General features: G+C 43.2%; 2 protein-coding genes across 2 annotated transcripts; one reads left to right on the forward strand and one right to left on the reverse strand.

Moving 5' to 3' along the window:
* The first annotated feature begins 2947 nt into the window (after positions 1–2947).
* On the forward strand, positions 2948–11041 carry mydgf (myeloid-derived growth factor). The gene is made up of 6 exons (XM_084067084.1): positions 2948–3163; positions 5096–5146; positions 5436–5497; positions 5932–6013; positions 8555–8627; positions 9607–11041. Exons 1-6 carry the CDS (start codon positions 3011–3013, stop codon positions 9684–9686), a joined length of 501 nt encoding a protein of 166 aa, XP_083923210.1. The 5' UTR covers positions 2948–3010; the 3' UTR covers positions 9687–11041.
* Positions 11042–13590: 2549 nt separating this feature from the next.
* LOC311052325 (uncharacterized protein) lies at positions 13591–18818 on the reverse strand. Its single transcript, XM_084067219.1, has 2 exons — positions 17436–18818; positions 13591–14732 (listed from the first exon to the last, which is right to left on the reverse strand). The coding sequence occupies exons 1-2, from the start codon at positions 18525–18527 to the stop codon at positions 13725–13727; spliced, it is 2100 nt and encodes a 699-aa protein (XP_083923345.1). The 5' UTR covers positions 18528–18818; the 3' UTR covers positions 13591–13724.
* Positions 18819–22114: the final 3296 nt, after the last annotated feature.

Raw genomic sequence — 22114 nt, forward strand, 5'->3', positions numbered from 1 at the left:
GCAAGTTTCACGACTTTCGGCCAAACTTCTTCTTCTTTCGTGTATCGTCATCATATGTCCAGCTTTGTGTCGTGTAGCCATGCCCTCGTCTCAGGTCCCACTCTGAAGAGACCCTCCTCTGAAGGTGGTCTATGTAGGGGACAAGCGGTGATGATGTGGTTGGCAGTCTGCTCAGGCTCCCCGCACTCACATGCTGCACTGTCTGTTAGACCCCACTTCTTCATAGGTGCCTTGAAGCAGCCAACCCCGGTGCGTAGGCGGTTCAGGAGGGTCCATTGCCGGCGAGGTAGGTCTTCTCCTTCAGCGCCCTTTCCAGGGTCCCGGATATGGTGGTGTATGCGTGTCTGTCCTGCCGACTCCCACTCCTGCTTCCATGCCGCCGCCAGCCAGGCCAAACGAGGCATGACTTTTGCCTGTTAAAGTTTGCATTTTCAAAAAATTGCTATAGCACCCCCCTTTGGCCAATTGGAGTGAGATTGGTTTCAGTGATATTTGGAATGACTCTCTACATTACTGCAACGTTTCAAAGAAATGTGAGTCTTGCATGTATGTGTTAGGGGCAGATGAATAATTTTCATAAAACTGCAATAGTTCAAATCTATTTCCTCCTGGGATTTTTGAGTAATCTGCACGAAACATTTTACAAATGAATTTAGGACCTTTGCCGACAAAACAAAAGCGGCGGATTTTCCATAAGTGAAAAAATGCAGAAGTTAGGAGCCAATGACTGTTTTTCATATAATTCAAAATGGTGGGAGATCTAAAGGTCAGAGGTCAAAAGTCAGAGGGTGAAAGTTGTTCAGCATGAGGAGACGCATATGTGTATCCAAGTTTCATGGCTGTAGGTCAAACAGGGCATGAGTTGTACCTGTTCAAAGTTGGCATTTTCAATTGAGTGCTATAGCGCCACCTTTGGACGAAAGATTGTGAGAATTGTTTCTTGATCGTTTTTCATGACCATCTACCATATGGCCGAGTTTCGTAAAAAGCGACAGCACGGCTCAGCCAGAACTGCGAAAAGTGGCAGAAGAACTAAAATAAAGTGAATAATAAAACAGGTCCAGAGCTGAGCTCTGGCCCCGTAATAAATAGCTGCTATTTACGGGGCCAATTAAGGATGCAAAACGCAATATGCACAATAAGCCATATCAAATAGGAATACTATATAAAAAATGAATTAAGGACATGACAAGAATAATGAAACAGCACCAAATAAATCCATTCCACCATCCCTTCTGTGATAACATCAGCACCATCAATCTATCCATCCATCTTCAACCGCTTATCCAGAGTCGGGTCGCGGGGGCAACAGTTTCAGCAGAGAGCTCTGTGTACATTTAACTAAGGGTGCTGGTGAGTGATGTTTCAGTTGAGCAGAGAACAAGACGACACCAGGCAGTATCACAAGACAAGTTCTGAAGTTTAATTAAAGGACAAGAACAGATTGGGTAGGATTAGAACATGCATCTCATATCATTGTGCTCAGACCAGACGTCAGTCTCTGATAAAGTAGTCATGGTCATTGTATCATAGTTATCAATTATGCTACATAGATGAGTGATTCACCACCTGTGTACTGGGTCAAGCAGATAAAGGTCATAAATCATGACAGAGATCACAATTATACTTTGTAAACATCATGATACGGATTAAGTACACAATAACAAGAAATGTAACATAATAAAAACAATAACAACAAAGAATTGTACTGTATATGTTAATGATACACACACAATCCTCTTGATTCTTGATTCATTCAACAAAAGGTACAAACACTTACAACTAATAAGAGTATAAAGAATTAGAAACAGGGTCCAATCAGGCCTCTTCCTGATTACTGTCCATCCTTCAGTCACATTGCATCGCATGGCAAGTGTATGGAGCACTTGCCATGTCGTTCCTTAAGTCGTTCCCACGTCTTAATCAAAGTGTGCACTCAACATCCTTATGTCCAGTGTTGCATCGGTGATTTTGTGAGATTGCTCATAAAAACTGTACATTTTTGATCAGAAGTAAAAAGGTGGGAGCAACATTGAACAATAAAGTATACAAACAAAAAGGATTTAGCTTGTTCCATTCTTTCAAACAACCAGTTACATTTTATATGATCCCACTCATAATACCTTCTCCTTAAAAACAATAAGAATGTATGAATTGCGTATGTCATGGGTTAAGCATCCTGTCAAGACCAAACATTATTATTTAATCAAATAACCATCCTATTCCCTTTACCTCCTGTCACTCATAAGTATAGTCAATCAATTTCCCCCATTTGTTCTCAAAAATCTCTCTTCATCCTCAAGTTAGCAGTCAGCCTCTCCATGTCAAAAATCTCACAGACTATTTGAAGCCAATCTTCTGCAGATGGAGATTCCGTCAGTTCCACCTTTCTGGTGGCAAATTCTAAATTATGTTCCCACATGCCCATGGTATCATTTAAGCCCGGGTAGTATTGCCAAGTTAGTAACTTTCTATCTGTTACTTACCACCACTTTAGTTTTAAATGAGAACTAACCATGGTTATACTATATCTCCGTCTGGCTTAAATTAAACAATGGCGACATCATGCGGTTACAACGAGTAGTGTTTTATTGTGACTTAATATGAATGAATTCTTCTTAAATTATTTATGCTTAGTCAAAAGAGGATCAGAATTTAACCGAAGTGTGTTGAGGTTACGTTTGAAAGGACGACTTCACCCATGTTCTACCTATCTTCATATAATAGATAGAAAATCTACAAAGTAGACTAGTCTAGTAATTAAAGTTTTCATATATTGTAGTGTAGTAAAAGTACAGTAGGCTATTTGCCTTTGAGAGTTGAGTAGAAGTAAAAATTCTGAAATACATGAATTGTTTGAGGTATTTTGTAAAGTACAATACTTGAGTAAATGTACTTTACTTCCTTGTGTGTTGTATTTTGTGACGACACTCACAGTCGACCGTCATACTACATTATCTGGCAAGCCGTGGGTGCCTGTTGTCAAAGTGGTCCCACAAACTGAGGAAGGATGGCGTTTGAATTTAACTTTTATGCTCACAATGTGGTTGTATTAATGGTAATATCGACATTCGCTTTGGCAAATGCCTCTGAAGAGCAAACCAAAACGGTGGAATTCAACGTTAAACCAGGAGGAGTGGTGCACACCTTCGCTGAGGGAATTGTAAGTGATTCTCTCTTTTTATGCCATTCGGTTTTTCAATGGGTTACAGAACCGATACATTCTGTATTCATACTAAACGCACACATCCGAATAACTTGTCTATCTACACGTCTACAGGCATGGTAGAAGTGTTAGCCCTGAAACATGACTGTCTTATCAGTCATGGATGAACTTCACCTGGTGTTTGCACTTTCTCCCTTTGTGGCCCGTCCCGTACATTTATAAACGTCCAGATGTCAAATATAAAGTGCTTACCCCATGGCCACCGATGTTACAATTATGTACTTTCCCTCAGAAGTACCCGTATATTTCGTATTGTTCAATAAAAAGCATTTTAATCCTGATCGGTGGCCATTTTCTCATCGAGTTATAATGTATCTGAGTGCAATACACCCCCCAACCGATAGGGTCGCGTAGTTGAAAGCAATTGGATAAAATGGCCACTGATCGGATTAAAATGATTTTTATTGAACAATACGAAAGATACGGGTACTTCTGAGGGGCCGTACATAATTGTAACATCCGTTCCCATGGGGTGAGCACTTTATATTTGAGATCTGAACGTTTATGTAGATATACGGGCCAAAAAGGGAGAGAGTGCAAACACCAGGTTGAAGTTCATCCATGACGGTCGTGACAGACGACGGTCGTCGACGACCGTCGTGTGTGGCTAGGTAGAAGTGTAGATACCATTGGTAAATTACTCGAAATTACAAATCAAATGGCAAAATACAAGTCAATCGTTTGTAATAAGCTTAATTACTGCAGCACAAAACTCATGATTTAGCTATTCAAATCGGTCGTGCTCAGTATTATTTGTAAACTACTAGCTTTTGCAAAATGCTGTCGTCGCGGTTTGATGAGGAAAGGAGCAGCAGAGCCTGTGAGAGGCTGACACGTCGTTGCCAGAGTGCCACAAGGACGCCATTCATTGGTCCAGAGCAGGGGTCTTCAACAGGGGGGTCCGGGGCCTAGGGGGTCCTCAGAGTTACAACAGGGGGGGGGTCACCAAATCTGTGTGCGATAGGATTAACCACTTGAACCCTAGCATCCCTATTCTGAGGGGAATATTAGCCCAGAATTGCTGATCTCGTGCTTGTAGATCAGCTATTTTTGGCAAATTGGGTTGGTGTAGAGGAGAAGGGAAAAAATAGGTTTAATAGGTTAAATGGCCGAAAATACACTGACAATAGTGCTGTCAAACAGCACTATGTCTCTCTCTGCTAAGGGGTCCTTGGCCTGAAAAACGTTGAAGACCCCTGGCCCTGGTCCAGAGGACTAAAGGGCTTTTGAGCTTGTAGATCTGCCATTTTCAGTGCAACCAAGTATAATTCACCCCTTAACAATAAAGGTCTTAGCAGGCTCCATCTCTGTTATTTGCAAGTGAGTGTGTTCATGCAGAATGGTTGAATGATTGTCAATTTCTTATTCTGTAAATAACAGTTGTAGAAATTCTAAAAATGTACTTGAGCAAAAGTACAAAAGTATTGGTATTAAAATGTACTTAAAGTACTCATTATGCAGAATGTCCCATTTCACAAGTTTTCAAATGTATAAAAGTCTTTTGAAAATAGCAGCTCTACAAGCTCACAATGGGTCGCATCGCGATGCATTGTGAGCTTGTAGATCGCCAATTTTAAAATGGCCGAAATGTATATAGGCTATAGGGCTGAAGTGGGTAATGTATGTCTTGTAATAATATAATAATATCAAAATCTATATAGTAACTAAAGTTGTCAAATAATTGTAGTGGAGTAAAAAGTACAATATTTGCCTCTGAGATGTAATGGAGTAGAAGTAAAAGTATAGAAAAATGCAAATACTCCAGTAAAGTGAAAGTACCTCAAAATTGTACTTAAGTACTGTACGAATTACACATTATGCTGTTTAGAAATCCTAATAGTACTGTATGTTCTATTTCCTCTGTTACAGCAAGACTATGAGTGCTCATTCACATATGCCTCACAAGGGGGAACCAACGAGGTATCAACTTTCTTTCTCACACATTCTCTCCCATTAGAAAATGTTTAGCATGTCTAAGTTCAACCAATCATGCAGTAGTTGTAGTTCAGCAGCTATAAATGTTATGTTGATGTCATATTATTATTATTATTAGTATTAATGCATTAATACTGCTGCAATGTCTACCAGAACAAAAATAAATGTACTCTTACACACCCTTACAAGATGTAACAATAAAGAAACCTTGCACCTTGATACTTCAGATGATGTGAATAATATATTAATAATTATGATCTGTCTTGTTGAACAGCAATGGCTGATGAGTGTGGGACTGAGTGATGATGACAGGCTCTTCTCATGCTCTGTGTGGAGGTACAGTAAGCTGTGGTGTTGTGTTACCACACACACACACACACACACACACACACACACACACACACACACACACACACACACACACACACACACACACACACACACACACACACACACACACACACACACACACACACACAAGCAAGCACACACGGTACAAGGTTGCATATAACTTATTCAGCACTTAAGCCCACTGACCCAGACATCCAGTCTTACAAAATCTGTGCTCCTTTTCTCCAATTCATTCATTATAGGATTTGATTTAATTTCTCTTTTGCCGTAATCAAATCTCAATGTTGAAGCAATGACATATTATAGATGTTGCAATGGCTGAGGGTTCATATGTCAGATGTCTGACTTGATGAGTGTACAGTCAGTGTGGATGGAAATTAATGTTGATGATAACGAATGCAATTTTTCTTATCTGCCAGGCCCCAGGGGAAGTCATACCTTTTTTTCACACAGTTCAAAGCTGAGCTGAAGGGAGCCAAGATTGAATATGCCAACGCATATGTAAGTACTGGGTAAAGGGAACAACATTGTTTTAAAGCTCTTATGCAATAGCCCACTGTGTATTGCCTATAGGCTCTGCCTGTCATAGTTTACATCCATGTGTGTTCCTAAACTCTTTGTGTGCATCTGACAATTGCTGCTGTGGGGGCGTACATCCAGATGGCAATTTTTGTGTTTTTCTTTTCCCTCTGAAATGAAAGTTTAGGCTACATAGTAATGTCTCTTGATCAACCACTGACTGTGAAGTAGATTTGAAGTGTGTAATTTTAGCTTTACACTGAGACTTTTAAGTATTTTGTTGTGTGAAATTCAAGATTTTCAGCCTGAGAATCCACTTAAAAAACGCATTGTATAATTTTAAAGAGTTGTGGGCACCAATTAGTATATCCTTGATTGGCCACATAGCTCCACAGAGACATTATTTATCAGATCCAGCATTTATGTCCATGCTTACAACAAGGCCAGCAGAATGTAGAATCAAGCTGATTCAAGCAGAGAAATCTGCTCCTTGGCTTAACCACTTTCAGCCTGGAATCCCTAATTTGTGCACGTCATTATAGGCAAACATTTTTGCAGAATAGATATGCTATTTTCGCCATGCGACATTGTCGTATAATGAGGTGCAAATTAAAATAAGACTTATAACTCCTGGAGCACTGGCTTTTGTTTTGGTTTGAGTGGCTGTAGTAATGTTTAACAAATAACTTGTAGTTTACCATACTGCCCAATGAAGTCAATCAGTAAAGCGGTAAATGTCAAATGTAATTACAAACTTATTCCATCCTATTGCCTCCATGGGAACAACACTTTCGGTTCCATCGCATTTCTAAGTCCAAAATAAGTTTAAGGATTACATTTACAAAAATGTTTGGGAAAACCAAAGTAGCAAATATTTCTGCTTCGTATGCAAGCAATAAATCATCCACTACTGTGCCAACAATTCCATTGACAGGACAAGAGATACACTTAAAGTAACTAAAGCCTTTCTCAGTTGCTGTACTGGGCGAGTACATTACTTTCTACAGCAGCAGAGCCCATATGAGGTGGTCTCAGAGGGATGGATATATTTGATGGTGACTGCTGACTGTGGTTCAGCTGGCACACAATGAAATTCATTAAAAACAGAATGTACATGTCTCTAGATCTGCAATTCCCACCTTGTGGGCCGGGGCCCACTGGTGGGCCATGAGGGTATTGCAAGTGGGCCTCAAAATGATTGGCAAAACACACAAGATTTTAATGATAACGTAATTCTTTTAAAAATAATAATGTAACAAAATGTAAGGTTCGCATGTCTTGAAACAATGTTTCGATCCTTTCTGGGTCTTGAGGTTTAACTTGAATAAGACCCAAAATGGATCGAAACGTTTCAAATATTTTCTTTTTACAGAGGATTAAAATGAGACTCCCTTTATAAAACGGAACTACTGTGGTTTGCAGTTTGGCTCGGTACAAAGATGGGGGGATGTGTGTACAATTGATCACAAACAGTACATTTTATTCCCAAAGGCTAAGAGCATAGTGTAGTACAACAAGTCTTTTATTTCCATCCTTCAATTCCTACAGCATGTTGAGACCCAGGCACCTACAGTAAATAAACTGAACTGGAACATCAAATAGTCTTTCTGTTTGATGAAAACAAATGTTGTAAAAGGTAAATCCACAAGGCATTTGGCAGCAAAGTGTGTACAGTACTGCACACTATGGCACTGAAATGTGCAACCTCCGTTTCCCTTTTGTTTTGGACACTTGAATCCCACTGCTCTGAGTCTCCCCCCCCCCCACCCCCCCCAGCAATTACTACAGAATGTCTCCATGGAAACCTGCAATCACCTAATTGCAATCCTGTGCATTTTTAGAGCAATTGTCCACTGGCGACTGTTCTAGCTAAATCACAGCTTTGATAATCACAGACAGGCAGTTAGTCAAAGCAACAGTAGAACCGTTTTTTTTTCTTTCTCACCTTCATTTTATTATGAGTATATTCTCCACTGGAATATTCATAAGGCTTGGCAGATGATAGTTCATGAAACAGAATGTCTAAGCACAGTCACTTTCTTTATTCACTCGCTGGTAGTGCATAACGTCAGTGTGGTGGTTCGGTAAAGCACAGTACACCTTGACATGCCTCTTTCCTCAGTCAGGACAGCTCTGACACCTTGTCATCAGTCCGAGCACACATTCCTCTTCCATTCCAGCGCCGTGCCCTGCAAGGAGAGACAAACACACAGAGAGCAACTTCTCTAAGTGATGGGATAAAAATAACTCTCCTTGCCAGCTCTTTCTCTCACACACGCACGCACACACACACACACACACACACACACACACACACACACGCGCTCAGCATCTCCTTGACCTTGTCTCAACCCACGCACACACACCACTACGCCACGTCTGTTGGAATCAAATTGTCTCCTTGAGTGCCGCCTCTTAATGTTTTTTTCTGTTTTTTTTCCCTCCTTGTTAATTCCTGTCCTTTTGCGTGACCCCCCCCCCCCCCCCCCCAATCTCCTGCTGTGTGTGTGTGTGTGTGTGTAGTCACAGACGGCGGTGGGAGGACAGAGCGATGTGCCTTTGAAGCCGGAGGAGTTTTCACTAGGAGACTCTGCAGGTGAAATGACTGACTCTACTATTGACATAACGTTCGCTCTCCCTTGCTTGTCAACATCATCTCTCACTGTATTCTCTACTGCCTTCCTTGTTGTTCTTATAGCTCCATCTCCTGTTTCTTGTTCGCATCTCCTGCTCGTTCTCTCTCTCTCTCTCTCTCGATTTCACACTACATTTGTGGGTTGGGATAGAATATTATCTCTGTAGTAAGGATTGTTGTCACTCATGTTGTTATGTCTGTCACCCCTACTGTGGCAGCAGTTGTGTACTAGAGCTACAAATTATAGTACCCACCATTTTCATTCAGAGGGGATTAACATAAATTGGAAGCTTTTATGAAGATTACTGTACATTGAATGATAATCCCTGCATCAAGAGTCTCAGAGTACTTCAAGACAGATGTCTGCAGACTAACTTAGTCTAAACATCTATGTATCTGTCTATCATAGTCTATTATATTTCTGTTATTATTAATTTGATACTAATTTTTGTCATCTTTCTAGTTAAGCAAAAGCCACCCTTTCACATGCATTTTTGTTTTAATTTTAGTTAAAACAATTTCTGGAAATCAATAACTAAAACATTTTCAATTGTTGGAAATGTGCATAGAACCTTGTTACCATTGCAGTGTTTGGAATAACTCCACAAGATATACATCTTTGTTTCCAGGCAAGAAATACAGCTTCTATTTGGCTTCTGTCGACTGATACTGCTTAAATGGAAAGAAATATTTGTTCCAACATATAAAATTAGACCATTTGACATAGGACAGAATTTGCTAATCTACAACAGGGTGTGCTGAGAAATTCTATGCTATTTGGCTTTCTATGCTTTTTTTAATCTACTGTATATAGAGAATGGATACCGCTGATATCACAGCCTTATCTCATCATTTCAACCTTGTTGTATATTGTATATCTTATTTACTTGTCTATTACTTGAAAACTTAAAACCTTATTTGATTTTATCTTTCTTTCTAGTTACCCAGACGGATGGAAAGTTCCGGGCTGAACTCTCAAAACTGACCCTCATTGGCCGGACACAACATACCGAGCTGTAGTTTGGAAGGAACCCTAACCTAACTTTGGTCGTATTGACCAATCAGAACATTTGAGGAAGCTCTGAGGTCGGGGGCTCCATGCTCCACCTCAGTAGATAGAGGAATTGTGAAGGAGAGCAATTCTTGCTCAGTCACAGCCAGAGGTTGGATTGGAATGCTACTTTACTGTTGAATATATCGGCACTTTGTTTTTTACAGAACATTAATTTCATGTTATGTTCTCTGTGAAACAGATTTGTTTTTACAGTGAAACGGGACTTAGAACACATTACATTGAGCCACAATGTCCTAGCATAAATTATGCTGTAATACAAAGTGCTTCGAATATTGTTTATTAGTTTCTGAGGCTAAAAGCTTTGCTTTGGGGGAATCTATTATATTGTAGGACCAGAGAGAATGCATAGAGGATTGATCTTAAGCTGAGGACATATACCTAGAAATATTTAGTGTTGCAAGGGATTTATTCATCCTACGTTTATGCCTGGGGAAAGTGAGTAATCTCCATCAGCGTCATGTGTCCCAGAACAATTACAATTTCACTCGCTTTCTTTTCTTCCCGAGCTGCAGAATGATTAATACACTGTTGAGCAGATCACCACTGTCCCTGTCTTTATCTCTCTCCTTATCTCTATTTCATTATCTCTTTATCCACATCTCTTCCAGACATGCTCTGGGGCAATCCATTGGAGCCCTATCATCATTCAATACATAGATTCCGCTCACTTGAAATGAGAAGTCTTATTAGTGAAAATAGTTTAAAATAGTGTGATTTAGGAGATGTGTGGTGTCAGGAGGATAATGGCATGAATCCTACCAATCATCACCAAACTGCTACACCCCTTTGACTTGTGTGGATCTGGAGGGATATTGGACATGTGTCAGTTGTGCGCTAATATCACAGTCCTGAACCTGGCCCTCTCGTGGACCAGGTGAGATTTCCTTAATCTTACTCACATCGATCCTATTTCCTTAGATCCACACAAGTGTTCAGAGGGATGAGTTCTGCAGGTTTTCAATTTGAATATTTTGCTGATTTAAAGCTGTGGATGGATTGTCTGTGGGAGACATACAGTACCGTGTTTTGTCTGGGTGAAGAGTCTGCGCGGTCTGTCTAGAAGTGATCCTCAGCCGGGACAGTGAGATCCCCTCCCCTCCCATCACTTGCTAGGCTCCCTCTGGGGTCCCAACAGGAAATACCACAACCAATTGGGAATGGAAAGACACAAGATAGACAGCACGTTACACAATTTTGTTTGTTTTTGTTTTTTCCCCCTCTTTTTTTCTACTCTATGTTCTTTTATTCTGATTTATGATAATGTATGATGGATGTTTCAATAAAGTCATGTTGTCACTTGGCTGGATGTAAGTTTTTGTTTTGTCAGTCTGAATCTGATTTAACAGTTGCACAATTTTGTTGAGAGGAAACATAAAATGAGACATTGAGTGCTAGCATAAAGGACATGATATTCAGAGCACTGGCAGAGCTGGGTCATGGTGAGGTCCCTGACACACCTCCATCAATCCACAATCCTCTCAGCCCCAGTGCTAATGGACTGTAAATGAAACTGCTGTCTGTATTATAAGAACTCCTTGTGGTCAAATAAAGGACCTGCCCTACTTACAAATGGGATAAAATGTGCATTCCATCATGTATTACAAGGAAGGGAGTTTGCAAATGTAAACTAAAACTAAAACGTGACCACACAATGTCCTAGCAGAAGGTTCCACAAGATAAGATGCTTCCATTGTTTCTTTTTGGGTTTGGGGATAAAGGATTTGCAGGGGAGATCTAGTGAAGCCAGGGGCGTGTATGGGAATGTATAGGGGTTGATCTTACAGGGCTTACAGAGCCAAGAGGGATTTCTTCATCTTATGTTAAGCCCAGGGAAAGGTCAGTAATCTCTATCGTCTTCAAATTAACAACAGTTGTCTCAAAATCTTTGACGCAAGGATGATGGTATATACTGCAATCACGAAATGTCCTTTGCCTTAACATATAGTATTTTTAGGTTTTTTTTTGGGGGGGGGGGGGTCTAAATGATGAAGTTTACACTCATTTAACTACGGGTCCTCGCACCCACCAAAATAGACTATTCCACTGCCCTAACTATTACATATATAAGTAATAAGTACGTTTACTACCTGGTACATACATAACTACTATATGGCCTTTAACTGTGACTGATTGCACATTGTATTCATTTGTGTCAACATGTCCCCTATTGGTGGCCTACACACGTGTGTGTGTGTGTGTGTGTGTGTGTGTGTGTGTGTGTGTGTGTGTGTGTGTGTGTGTGTGTGTGTGTGCGCGCGCGTGTGTGTGTGCGTGTGCCCGTCTATCTGTCTATACAGCTCGACATTTATCCAAACCACAGGTATCACTGCCTGGACATTTCAGGATTATATTGTGCCAACAATTGCACACCGGTTCAGACTTCCTGAGATTTGTTCACAGGAACTTTTAAGACACCACATAGGCTACCCTTTTTAGAACAAGGATTCACTGTGGCAGCATGAAAAAAATATATTGGTTAGTAAATTAGTCTCCATGCTACAATACGTCTTTATTTGCCATTGTTTCATTCTCCCATGGAGACTGTGAGCTGTCTCTGTACTCTTGTCCAAACCTTAAGCACATCATTACATTTCACCATCTGGTACCAGTAAACGGTGTTTACTTCCAACTTCTACGATATGACCATCAAGGGGGGAAAAACAACTAACACTGTCCAACACTGTCTGAAATTACATTGGCATCCATTCCAAAGAGCCTGATTAGAACCATGTTTCACAGCCCAGAAACAGTTGTGTTTGAGGTACAAGAAAGAACCACAAGATGGCATTGAAATGAACTACATTATATTATTTACACTCATGGCTTGATGGATCTCATTGGAGAGGAAGACATAGGGTGAGCTAATGGAATGAGTCATCGATTTGCTCTGGTAAATGGCTGTAATGAGTCTGGCCAGCATTCCAATGTGTTCTTTCTTTCTTTCTTTCTTTCTTTCTCCATCTGTCTGTTTTTCCGTTTTTTTTCAGACTGCTCTCTTCTCTTTATCCTTCTCAGACATATGCACACCTGCCCCCTTCCTCCTCTGCGTCTCCTGACATTTGGAGGGGAACAGATGGAAATTGTGGCTGGTTGGGTCAAGCCAGAGCCAGGACGGAGATGGAATTTCTCTAACATCAGGGCCCCCGAGAAGGGTACAACTAACAACCAACTGTGCCCCTGTCTCCCCTGTCACCACCCAGAAACTGCCCTGGTGACCCTGTCAGCCATGAGCCAGAGAGCCTTTTTCACTTCTTGTTTGGCCTTGTTAATATCCTCATACTACATGACCTTTCTAACTCTAGTCTCACTCCTTGTGTAGTTTCCACACGGTTGAGCCAAGCCAGTCTGAATTGAGCTGAGCTGAGCTGATGTGTGATGGTTATACTGTGTAGAATAACCATCTACAGGAATGAACAGAAATTGTATGCCACCCTAGACAGCACAGATTCAGGTTGAGTGACCATTTCCACAATTGGAGACCGCACAGATTGGCATAATACATATGGTGAGCCGTTCTGGTATTATTTTGCTTTTTTATGTAAATTGGGAGTTTCTCATTGCACAAGAGATTGCTCAATTATCATATACGGCCTTCAAATGTGTCTGTGGGAGGCTGGGGAGCGAGGGGGCAAAAGAGTGGGTTGAGACTCCAAGTGAAGCATCTGTATAGGGGCTCTTGTTGCCAAACCAGCAGCAGTGACAGCTGTTATGATACTCTATAGTTCAGCGGATGTACACAGAGATTTCTTACAGTGAAAGGGAGAGAGAATGAGAGTGAGAGACCGACAGAAAAGGTACATGAGGAGAGCCAAATTGTTTTGCCTGACATGCTCACCCCAAGTTGCGTCTTCGTCCCATCGCCTTGGAAACTTGGTCTCTGCTCAACTTGACGAGCCTTAAATCACTCTCTGCTCTTGCAGGCCCGTGGCCGTGACTGTGAATTTGGCTCTGTTCAATCAACCTCCCCCTCCTGCTGTGTTGTTTCACACAGTGGTAGAGAGCAGCCTTCTTTTCTCAGGATACGGAGGAGCCTTGCGGGGTTCCTTGGCTTTCTTCACCCTTTCAAAGGGTCCGTTGTGTGGGTATGGTGGAGGCTTGCGGCCCCTGCGGCTCTGTGCTGGAGGTATCTTAGTTGTGCCTGCAGGGGATGTGTGGTCCTGGGGAGCTAAATTATCTGAGCATGCCTTCTCCTCTCCACCCGTCTTGTGCGAGTCAGAGTCCCTGGGTGGGCTGCTGCGAGAGGGATGCCGGGCTGATAATGGAGAGAGTGGACTAGCAGATGGCAGGTGGTCACTATGCACTGTCTGATCAGACACCACTTTGGTCTCTATGATGACAGAAGGGCTGAGGGCAGGAGGTGGGGGAGGTTGTGGAGGCATGAGGGACAGAGGGGAGGAAGGGCATACCCTAATGTGAGAGAAAGGCCCAGGGGACTGAGGCTGAGTACAAGGGCTAGGGGATGCAATGCTGTTTGGATGATGGACCGTTAAGGGAGAGAGACCAGGAGTTGGGGGGCGAACAGCAAGAGGACTGCCTGTATGGGAAGAGGATGCAAGGTTTTGAGGTTGAGGAAGACTTCCGGTTCTGATCAACGAAGGAGGGTCGTGGTGATACGAAGGCGGGGCACATCGCTTTAGAGTACACCCGAGTTTACGGGGAAAAGTGGGTGTTTTAGTCATTTCTGTCGATAGCACAGTGCTCTGGGTGTGCTGTAACATGCTTAGTGGGGACACGCTTCTGGTATGGTTGAACAGCTGACCTCTGCTGATCGTGGTGGTCAGGTCTGTACTTCCTGGATTCTCTTCCTGGTCTGAGGGCCTCTGGTGATTGCTGCTCACAGTGACGCCACTGGAACTAGAACTCGAACTGGAGCTACTGTCAGCAGGTGGCTTGGTACGGTCTCCTCCTCCTTCCCCTCCTCTTGTTTCTCCTGCCAGCGCCACCTCATCTAGGTCAATAGCTGAGGTCAGATAGTCAATCTGTTCCACCACCTGGAAGACAAAGGACGGATGGGGATACAGTGATGGAGCAGTAACTAGGTAGCATGCTGGTTGAGCTATGAGCCCCAGTTCTGTGTCGCCATGAGACAAACAGATGCCTCATCATAGCATTATGGATGAGATATCCAGCGTCTTAAACGATAACACTAAAGCACAGCATTTAAACCAAATTCCAGGAAACGGGGACGATAGCTTAGCAAGCAGATTTGTTATAATAATACACAGACTGAATCCTTTTCCAGAGAATTGCCTTTTCTAATCAACCTTTTAAACAGACAAATATTTTCAAACTGGCATTAATTCAAATGTTATCTGCTTGAAAAGACCGTATTTTGCATAACTTATCATGCTACCCAATGGACACATTCTGTGGATTTATTGCATAAAGATTTATATTGGCCTATAAAGGTGTGTGAAATAAAAAGGCTGGCATACAGAGTTTAGGTACAAGTCTTCCGTACATCCCTGGATACTAGGGAGACAGGTCATACATCATGCACAGGCGCACACATACTGTATAGATACACACATTTAAATGAGTGCACAGTAATGCATGAGCGTATGCACAACAACCGGTGCACACACACCTATACAGAATGATGCCATAAAGGTTCAGTGGGGCAGGTGGACACACTCACACACACACACACACACACACACACACACACACACACACACACACACACACACACACACACACACACACACACACACACACACACACACACACACACACACACACACACACACACACACACACACATGCATGCACACGTTGATGGAAGCTGGTGAGATTGGAGAAAATTACACTGGGGAAAATGTTTGACCTATCTCTCCACCTGCTCTATGTGAACAGATAAATCCTCCTCGGTCCCTGCTGGAACAAATGAATTATTATTTTGTTCTCTGTGCTCAACAACAACCTCACTGATGTCAAAGACGACCTGGATTGTCCTTTTTTATTAAGGCTTTTTTGTTGTTGTCGTTTCATTTTTTATATTACTTTGAAAGTACACCGAATATGCACATGAAGTGTCTGCGGGCAGGTGGCTGCTTGTTAATATCAAGAGTCATCAGAGATAAAAGAGAAAAAGATGTCTGCATTTCAGCTCCATGCTCCCAAGTGTGTTGATTAAAAATAACGCTTTGACCCCTTAGGTCTTCTTCAAGTTGTTGGGCCTTGAGGAAGAGGAGGCCGAAGAGCTGAGAAATATTTTAATCAAGCATTGGGGAACAAGGGGTTGACGACTCAGCCTCCCTTTTATCTCTGTGTTGATTTTGGTCTCTTCATTTTGTGTTTCATTAAGAAATAATCCACATTAATCTTGACACCCTATCTTTTCAAAATGCCTTATTATGAATAATAGCTGAAGCGTTAGCTCATGTAACAGAATAATAAAACTAGAAATAAATAGGCGACTCATCCTCTTTTGATCATTCTTCTATGACTTGAAGAAAAAATAGATTTCTCTGGTTGCTTTCCACAGTGTTTGCTCTTTATTCAGTGTGATATTATTTATTGAAAAAAGAACCTAGTATATCAAACAGGCCAGATGATGAGGTTACCACCTCAAGCTCAAAAAGCCCCGCAGATGCAGATCAAATGCTGGGGAGCTAGAGCCCAGATTTACGTGTCACGTTTACGGGATGAGGAATATGAGGCAGAGATGCTTAGCCATAAATGGATTATAAAAGGATTGGATCTAGCCAGCTGCCTCTGATGCAGCATCTGTCTAAAGGAGGGCGATTGGAGAAAAAGAAAGGGAAAAGGGAGAAGTGTGTGTGTGTGTGTGTGTGTGTGTGTGTGTGTGTGTGTGTGTGTGTGTGTGTGTGTGTGTGTGTGTGTGTGTGTGTGTGTGTGTGTGTGTGTGTGTGAGTGAGAGTGAGAGTGAGAGTGAGAGTGAGAGTGAGAGTGAGAGTGAGAGACAGAGACAGAGACAGAGACAGACAGACAGACAGACAGACAGACAGACAGACAGACAGACAGACAGACAGAGAGGCAGAGAGAGAGAAGGGGGAGTCAGAAGCACACAGAGAGTGCCTACTGCTGTGGCTAATGTTAGACAGCATTATCACACCGACCACTGAAAACACACTGTAAATGGAGCATCACAAGTGCCACATCCACCTATATGAAAATTGTGTGATGAATTGTCACCTGTGCCGCTGTACAGAGTCAGAGACAGATTATGCTGGATAGTTAGAGTGATGATGGCTCACATGAAGTGGGCCTACTGTAGAGCTGTTTCAGAATTACAGTAATGGTAACCTAAAATATTGTAGCTGAGTTAACTTTTTAATGCATGTAAAATTATTCTGAGGTCACAATCTCTAGCTTGCACTGTTTTATGAAAGTGTACAGGCCCTCTGGGTTCTTTTTAGCAGGCATACGCTTTTCCAGCAAGGTTAAGAAAAGTGTTTAAACTTATATGAAATGATAACACAACCAAATATTTATTCTCTCTGCCTCTAGAGATGCTGTATAAATCATGAATTTTTGTTTGGCTCTGAGTCCTGGGAAGAATATTGACCTGAATACTGATTCTCACTGGGCGAACTATTGTGTCAGAAGATGACATTAGGCAAGGATATGAGACAGACATTACACCACTTATCAAGATGCTGGGAGCTCTTTATCTCTTTGATCATATGAGCTGTGCTTATCACAGTCTTCACAGTCAATATCACTGTTACCTCTCTCATTTCCTGGTGGACGTCCTTCAGTGCTCCTAGAACATGCTCCAAATTATCCACCACTCGTTTAATCTGATTCCGGACCGCCTTTCTGCTGCACCGTGGTGCTGACAAGCCTGCATCCTTTGCAGAAGTCTGCAGCTCACCTCCGCTGGCCGGCCTGGTCTGGACACACGCCTGGCTCTGGCACTGGGTCACAATGTGTTCCGAGCTGGGTCTGGGTCTCCTGGGGCCTCGTAGAATTCTGTTACGGTATACTCCATCGCAAGGCGTGTCAGTGGAGAAGATGTCTCCATTCTGCTTGCTCAGGTCTCTCCAAATGCTCAGGTCTCCAAATCCCTGCCGCCTGTCTATTATTCCCTGTGTGTCGAGCCAGCCAGACAACTCCGAATCTCGTTTGCGGCGGGTGTAGCTGTCATAGTGCCACAGCTTCTCCCTCCCCTCCTCTGCGCACACCCCAACAGGCGTCTTAAAGTTTGCCTCCTGACCTCTGAACTCTCCTGGAGATGCAGGAACGTGAACAGGAGTCAAAGGCACGTGCTTCCTAACCGAGGGGCCGGCTCTGTCTGTCTGGGGACGAAGGAGGTTAAAGTGGCTACGATGGTTGCTGACAGTGGAGCGTTCAGAGCAATTGTCCTGGACAGGGGTAGAGCTGTGGTCCGGACCCTGAGGCTGGTCCTCTGGGCTTGCCACTATGTCTGGGTCTCTATCGAGCTCTGGAGACTGGCCCCATTTAGCTGGACTGCCCTCTCTCTTACCCACTTTCTCAGGCAGTATGCTGTGTGCTCTCAACATTTCAGGCAGCCTCCTGGCGAGTCTCACACCGTTACACCGGAGCTCTCCTTTTTTCCCCTTGTCCTTGCCCTGGATCAGCTCCCTGGAAAAGAATCCGATCCCCTTGGTTCGTTCCAGCGGGGTGAGGTTTTCACGGGGCTCCCCCCCGGCAGTGCACTTGTACGGTCTGTTGAGCCCCAGGTTACTGGGGCGGTGGGGCTTCAAACCGTTGCGGAACCAGGGCAAGAAGTGAGAGGTGTGGGGCTTGTTGAAGCCGCCACGTTCCCCAAGTCCCCGATCCCTGCTGTCCGAGAACATGACTGCGGAGGCTGTCAAGAGGCTTCACAGGATGAAGAGGAATAAGAGGAAGTAGAGCACTCCTGAAGGTGAGAGACCTTCCTCCTCTTTCTCCACAGGCCCCTTTCCAACTTGGCCATTAACATAAACTGTTGTCATTGATCTTTCTATCTTTAAACCCTCTGTCTTGCTATTTTGCCTCTCTCTATCTCTCTCCCTCCCTCTCTCTCAATCTCGCTCCCAAAAGTTTCATCTGTTTCTTCCCCCTCCTGAGCTCAGCTCCAGCTCACCCACCCAATCCCATGTTCCCGTCCGAGGCTGTATCTGACTGTTTCCCCTTCTTTTCCCTGTCCTCTCCTGGTTCTCCTCCTCCCTCTATTCTCTCCGTTGTTCTTGTTGTATAGTAGCAGTGCTTGTGAGCCCCTCGCTCCCCTTCTCTGTGTCTGGCCTTAGAGCTGCTGAGGGCCTTTCCCTCTCTCTCCCTTTCCCTCTCTCTATCTCCCTCTCTCTCTGCCTCCCTCTCTCTCTCCTTGCCTGCGTCTCTCTGGCTCAGTAGCAGTGGCACGCTGCTTCCTGTCTCTGCCTCTCCCTCTCTCTCTCTCTCTCTGTCTCAGTCACTCTTGCTCGCCCCCCCTCCCGCACTGCGCCGTACTGCTCTCTTCTCGCTATTTCTTCCACCCACTCCCTCTCACTGCCGTAACTCCCTCTCTCTATTTCCCTCCTCTCTCCCCATCTCTATCTATCTGTTTTCCCCCATTACTCTATCCTCCTGCTGGAATCAAAACCTCCCTGATGCTCATTCCCTCTCTCTCTTCTGCCCACTTTTTCCCCCACTCTTTCCCTCTTCTCTCTTTCTCTCTCGGTCCCTCCCTCGTGTCTTTTCCACAATCCGTCCTGCTGTATCCTATCGTCCTTTCTCTCCCAGCCCCCTTGCCAGGGAGAGCAACTGAACTTCAATCAAGATGCCAGTGTTATTAATCCCTGGTTAGCAGCCCCCACCACCTCAGCTCTCATCTGATTATTCCTTTTCTGGCTCAGCTCCTCACAATTAAATGCTGCCTAGGATAAAAGAGAGGTGCTTTTAGAGGAGTTTGCGAGGTGGAGGGCGGTGGGGGGCGTGGTGGAGGGGGCACATAATTGCAACATGTACTGTATAAGAACAGAGATCAGCGCTAGTTTTACAGACACTTGAACCCGCCCAGCTGCGAAACAACAGCCTGCCTGTGAGACGACTCTCCTTGGCCCATTGTGACTGTCAGCAAAACAGTGTCACTGTGTGTACTGTATATCCCCCCGTTGTTTTTGCCATTTTATTTTCTGCTGCATTCCCGCATCTTCCATTTGTTCCAATTATGCGGAGACAGCTGCTATTTTGGGGGTACTCATTCATATTCCACTTCTTGGCTGTCTGGATTAGATTTCTTGTGTCTGACAAGCCCGTATACACCTGCTAGTCGTGTTTCTGCTCTTTCCCCACCCTCCTTGGCTGCATGGAGAATGAAACGACGGTGACCCTGCCAGAGAAAGCTCTTGACGGTTTGCTGTCACTCAGCACTCAAAGCATACTGTATATGTGTTAGTCAGCAAAAGCATCCCCTCTGGCATTGCCTGATTGAAATATGACTTAATTCAGGGACATGTTTGCATACTGTATAGAGAGGTATAAGAGAAACACACACACACACACACACACACACACACACACACACACACACACACACACACACACACACACACACACACACACACACACACACACACACACACACACACACACACACACACACACAGTGTTCCTTGCAGTCATGTTGTCTTTCAGTGAACACTGCATGTCTAAACGTTCCGTCTCCTCAAGGTGACTGATGCATGTCAGACTGAACAGATACCCACTAATACATCTTGTCGCAGATGTTGCACACATTTGCGATATTGACAAACCAACACACACTTTGACAATTCCACAAACCACATTGATCCGTAGTAGTAAGTCATCCAAAGGTCAAAATAGAAAAATAGAACAGATTATATTCTTAACCACTTGAACCCCACCATCCAAATCCATTGTGGGGGGAACATTACCCCAAAATATCCGATCTACGATCCTTATCTCTTTTTAGTGAAGAGTATTGATGTACAGTAGAGGGGAAAAAGTGGTCCAAGTACAGCGCCAACTCAGGTCCAATTTACTAAGTCTAGGGTTTAAGTGATGAAAACATTTTCAACGTTTAAATGAGAATGCAAGTTAGCGTGTTTGTGTGTGCACGGACTGTGTGTACAGGTTGATTAAAGTATCACTATTCACTATATAAAAGTTTGGTAGCTAGCTGTACTCCTTAGTGACTGGAAATTACAGTTCAACGGACAGTGTATAATTGGACATACTTTTACACTGCTGGAAATAATAGCTAATTACAATAAGAAGGTAAAGTAATCAATGATAAGGCTATTCAGATTATAGACTGCAAATTAACATAAAATGTCCCCTTGACTTTTATTCACTTACAGGGAAAATTAACATATTGGCTACTGAATGTAATAATTTTATATATTACTGAGTTGATGTGATCCAATGGATAACACAGTGATTAGAATTTTAAGCAGGTCATTTAATGTAATGTAATGACATTACCGTATAAAACTTCTGTGTGTGTGTGTGTGTGTGTGTGTGTGTGTGTGTGTGTGTGTGTGTGTGTGTGTGTGTGTGTGTGTGTGTGTGTGTGTGTGTGTGTGTGTGTGTGTCAGGGAATTTTGGACCTTGGCCCATACACCTCTTAAAAATTCTCAGCTTTCAAACAATCAGCCACCCACTGTGCAGGGTCCATAAATAACATGGCGGAGAAACAGAACAGTTGCTCATTTTAAAGTCAATGTGGACTAATGAGATCCTGTCGCAGCTGCTGTTCATTTAACTCTTGCGTATACAGCTGATCCAGTCAGACCACCAGTTGCCTCCACTCATATCCACTTTTTCCATATTAACTGTACACATGTGAGGGACTGTTGGTGACTGTTGATGACCCCATGGCCTTTTCTCTAGCGCCACCCTTTGGCCAAAATGTACTGTTGGGTCATGTCCAGTGTTGCCAGATTCTGTGAGAGAAACAAGCAACCAGGTTTAGGAAAACCAGCCCAAAAGAAGCGACTATGGGCCATATACATCATATACATCAGCTATTTGGAAATAGCAGATCTACAAGCTCACAACGCGTCGCGATGTGACGCGTTGTGAGTTTGTAGATCGGCTATTTTCAAATAAAATCTTCCGGGGATATTACAATAAGCAGATCTGGCAATCCTGGTCATGTCATGCGAACATGTATTTAATCAGTGGTTAGTGTTAGAGTTGTGTTGTTAAACATGCAGCCTACAGTATTGTTTGGTTTCACTTCATGTGGTACCAAGTAGCCAATCGCAGTGCTATAGCCACAACTGTCACAGTGGCTACCCTGAAAAGACAGAATGCCCACCCAAAATCAATTAGCCTAAGGTTAACCAACACCAAACCCATGTCTAGATGTAACTGCACTAACAGCGCCTAAACATTAACTAAAGTTAATTCTCGGCAGGAATGACAGCCTGGAATAGGGATATAACAGATTTAATCCAAA

Source organism: Gymnoscopelus microlampas (assembly GCF_963454915.1).
Source record: "Gymnoscopelus microlampas genome assembly, chromosome: 9".
NCBI lineage: Eukaryota > Metazoa > Chordata > Actinopteri > Myctophiformes > Myctophidae > Gymnoscopelus > Gymnoscopelus microlampas.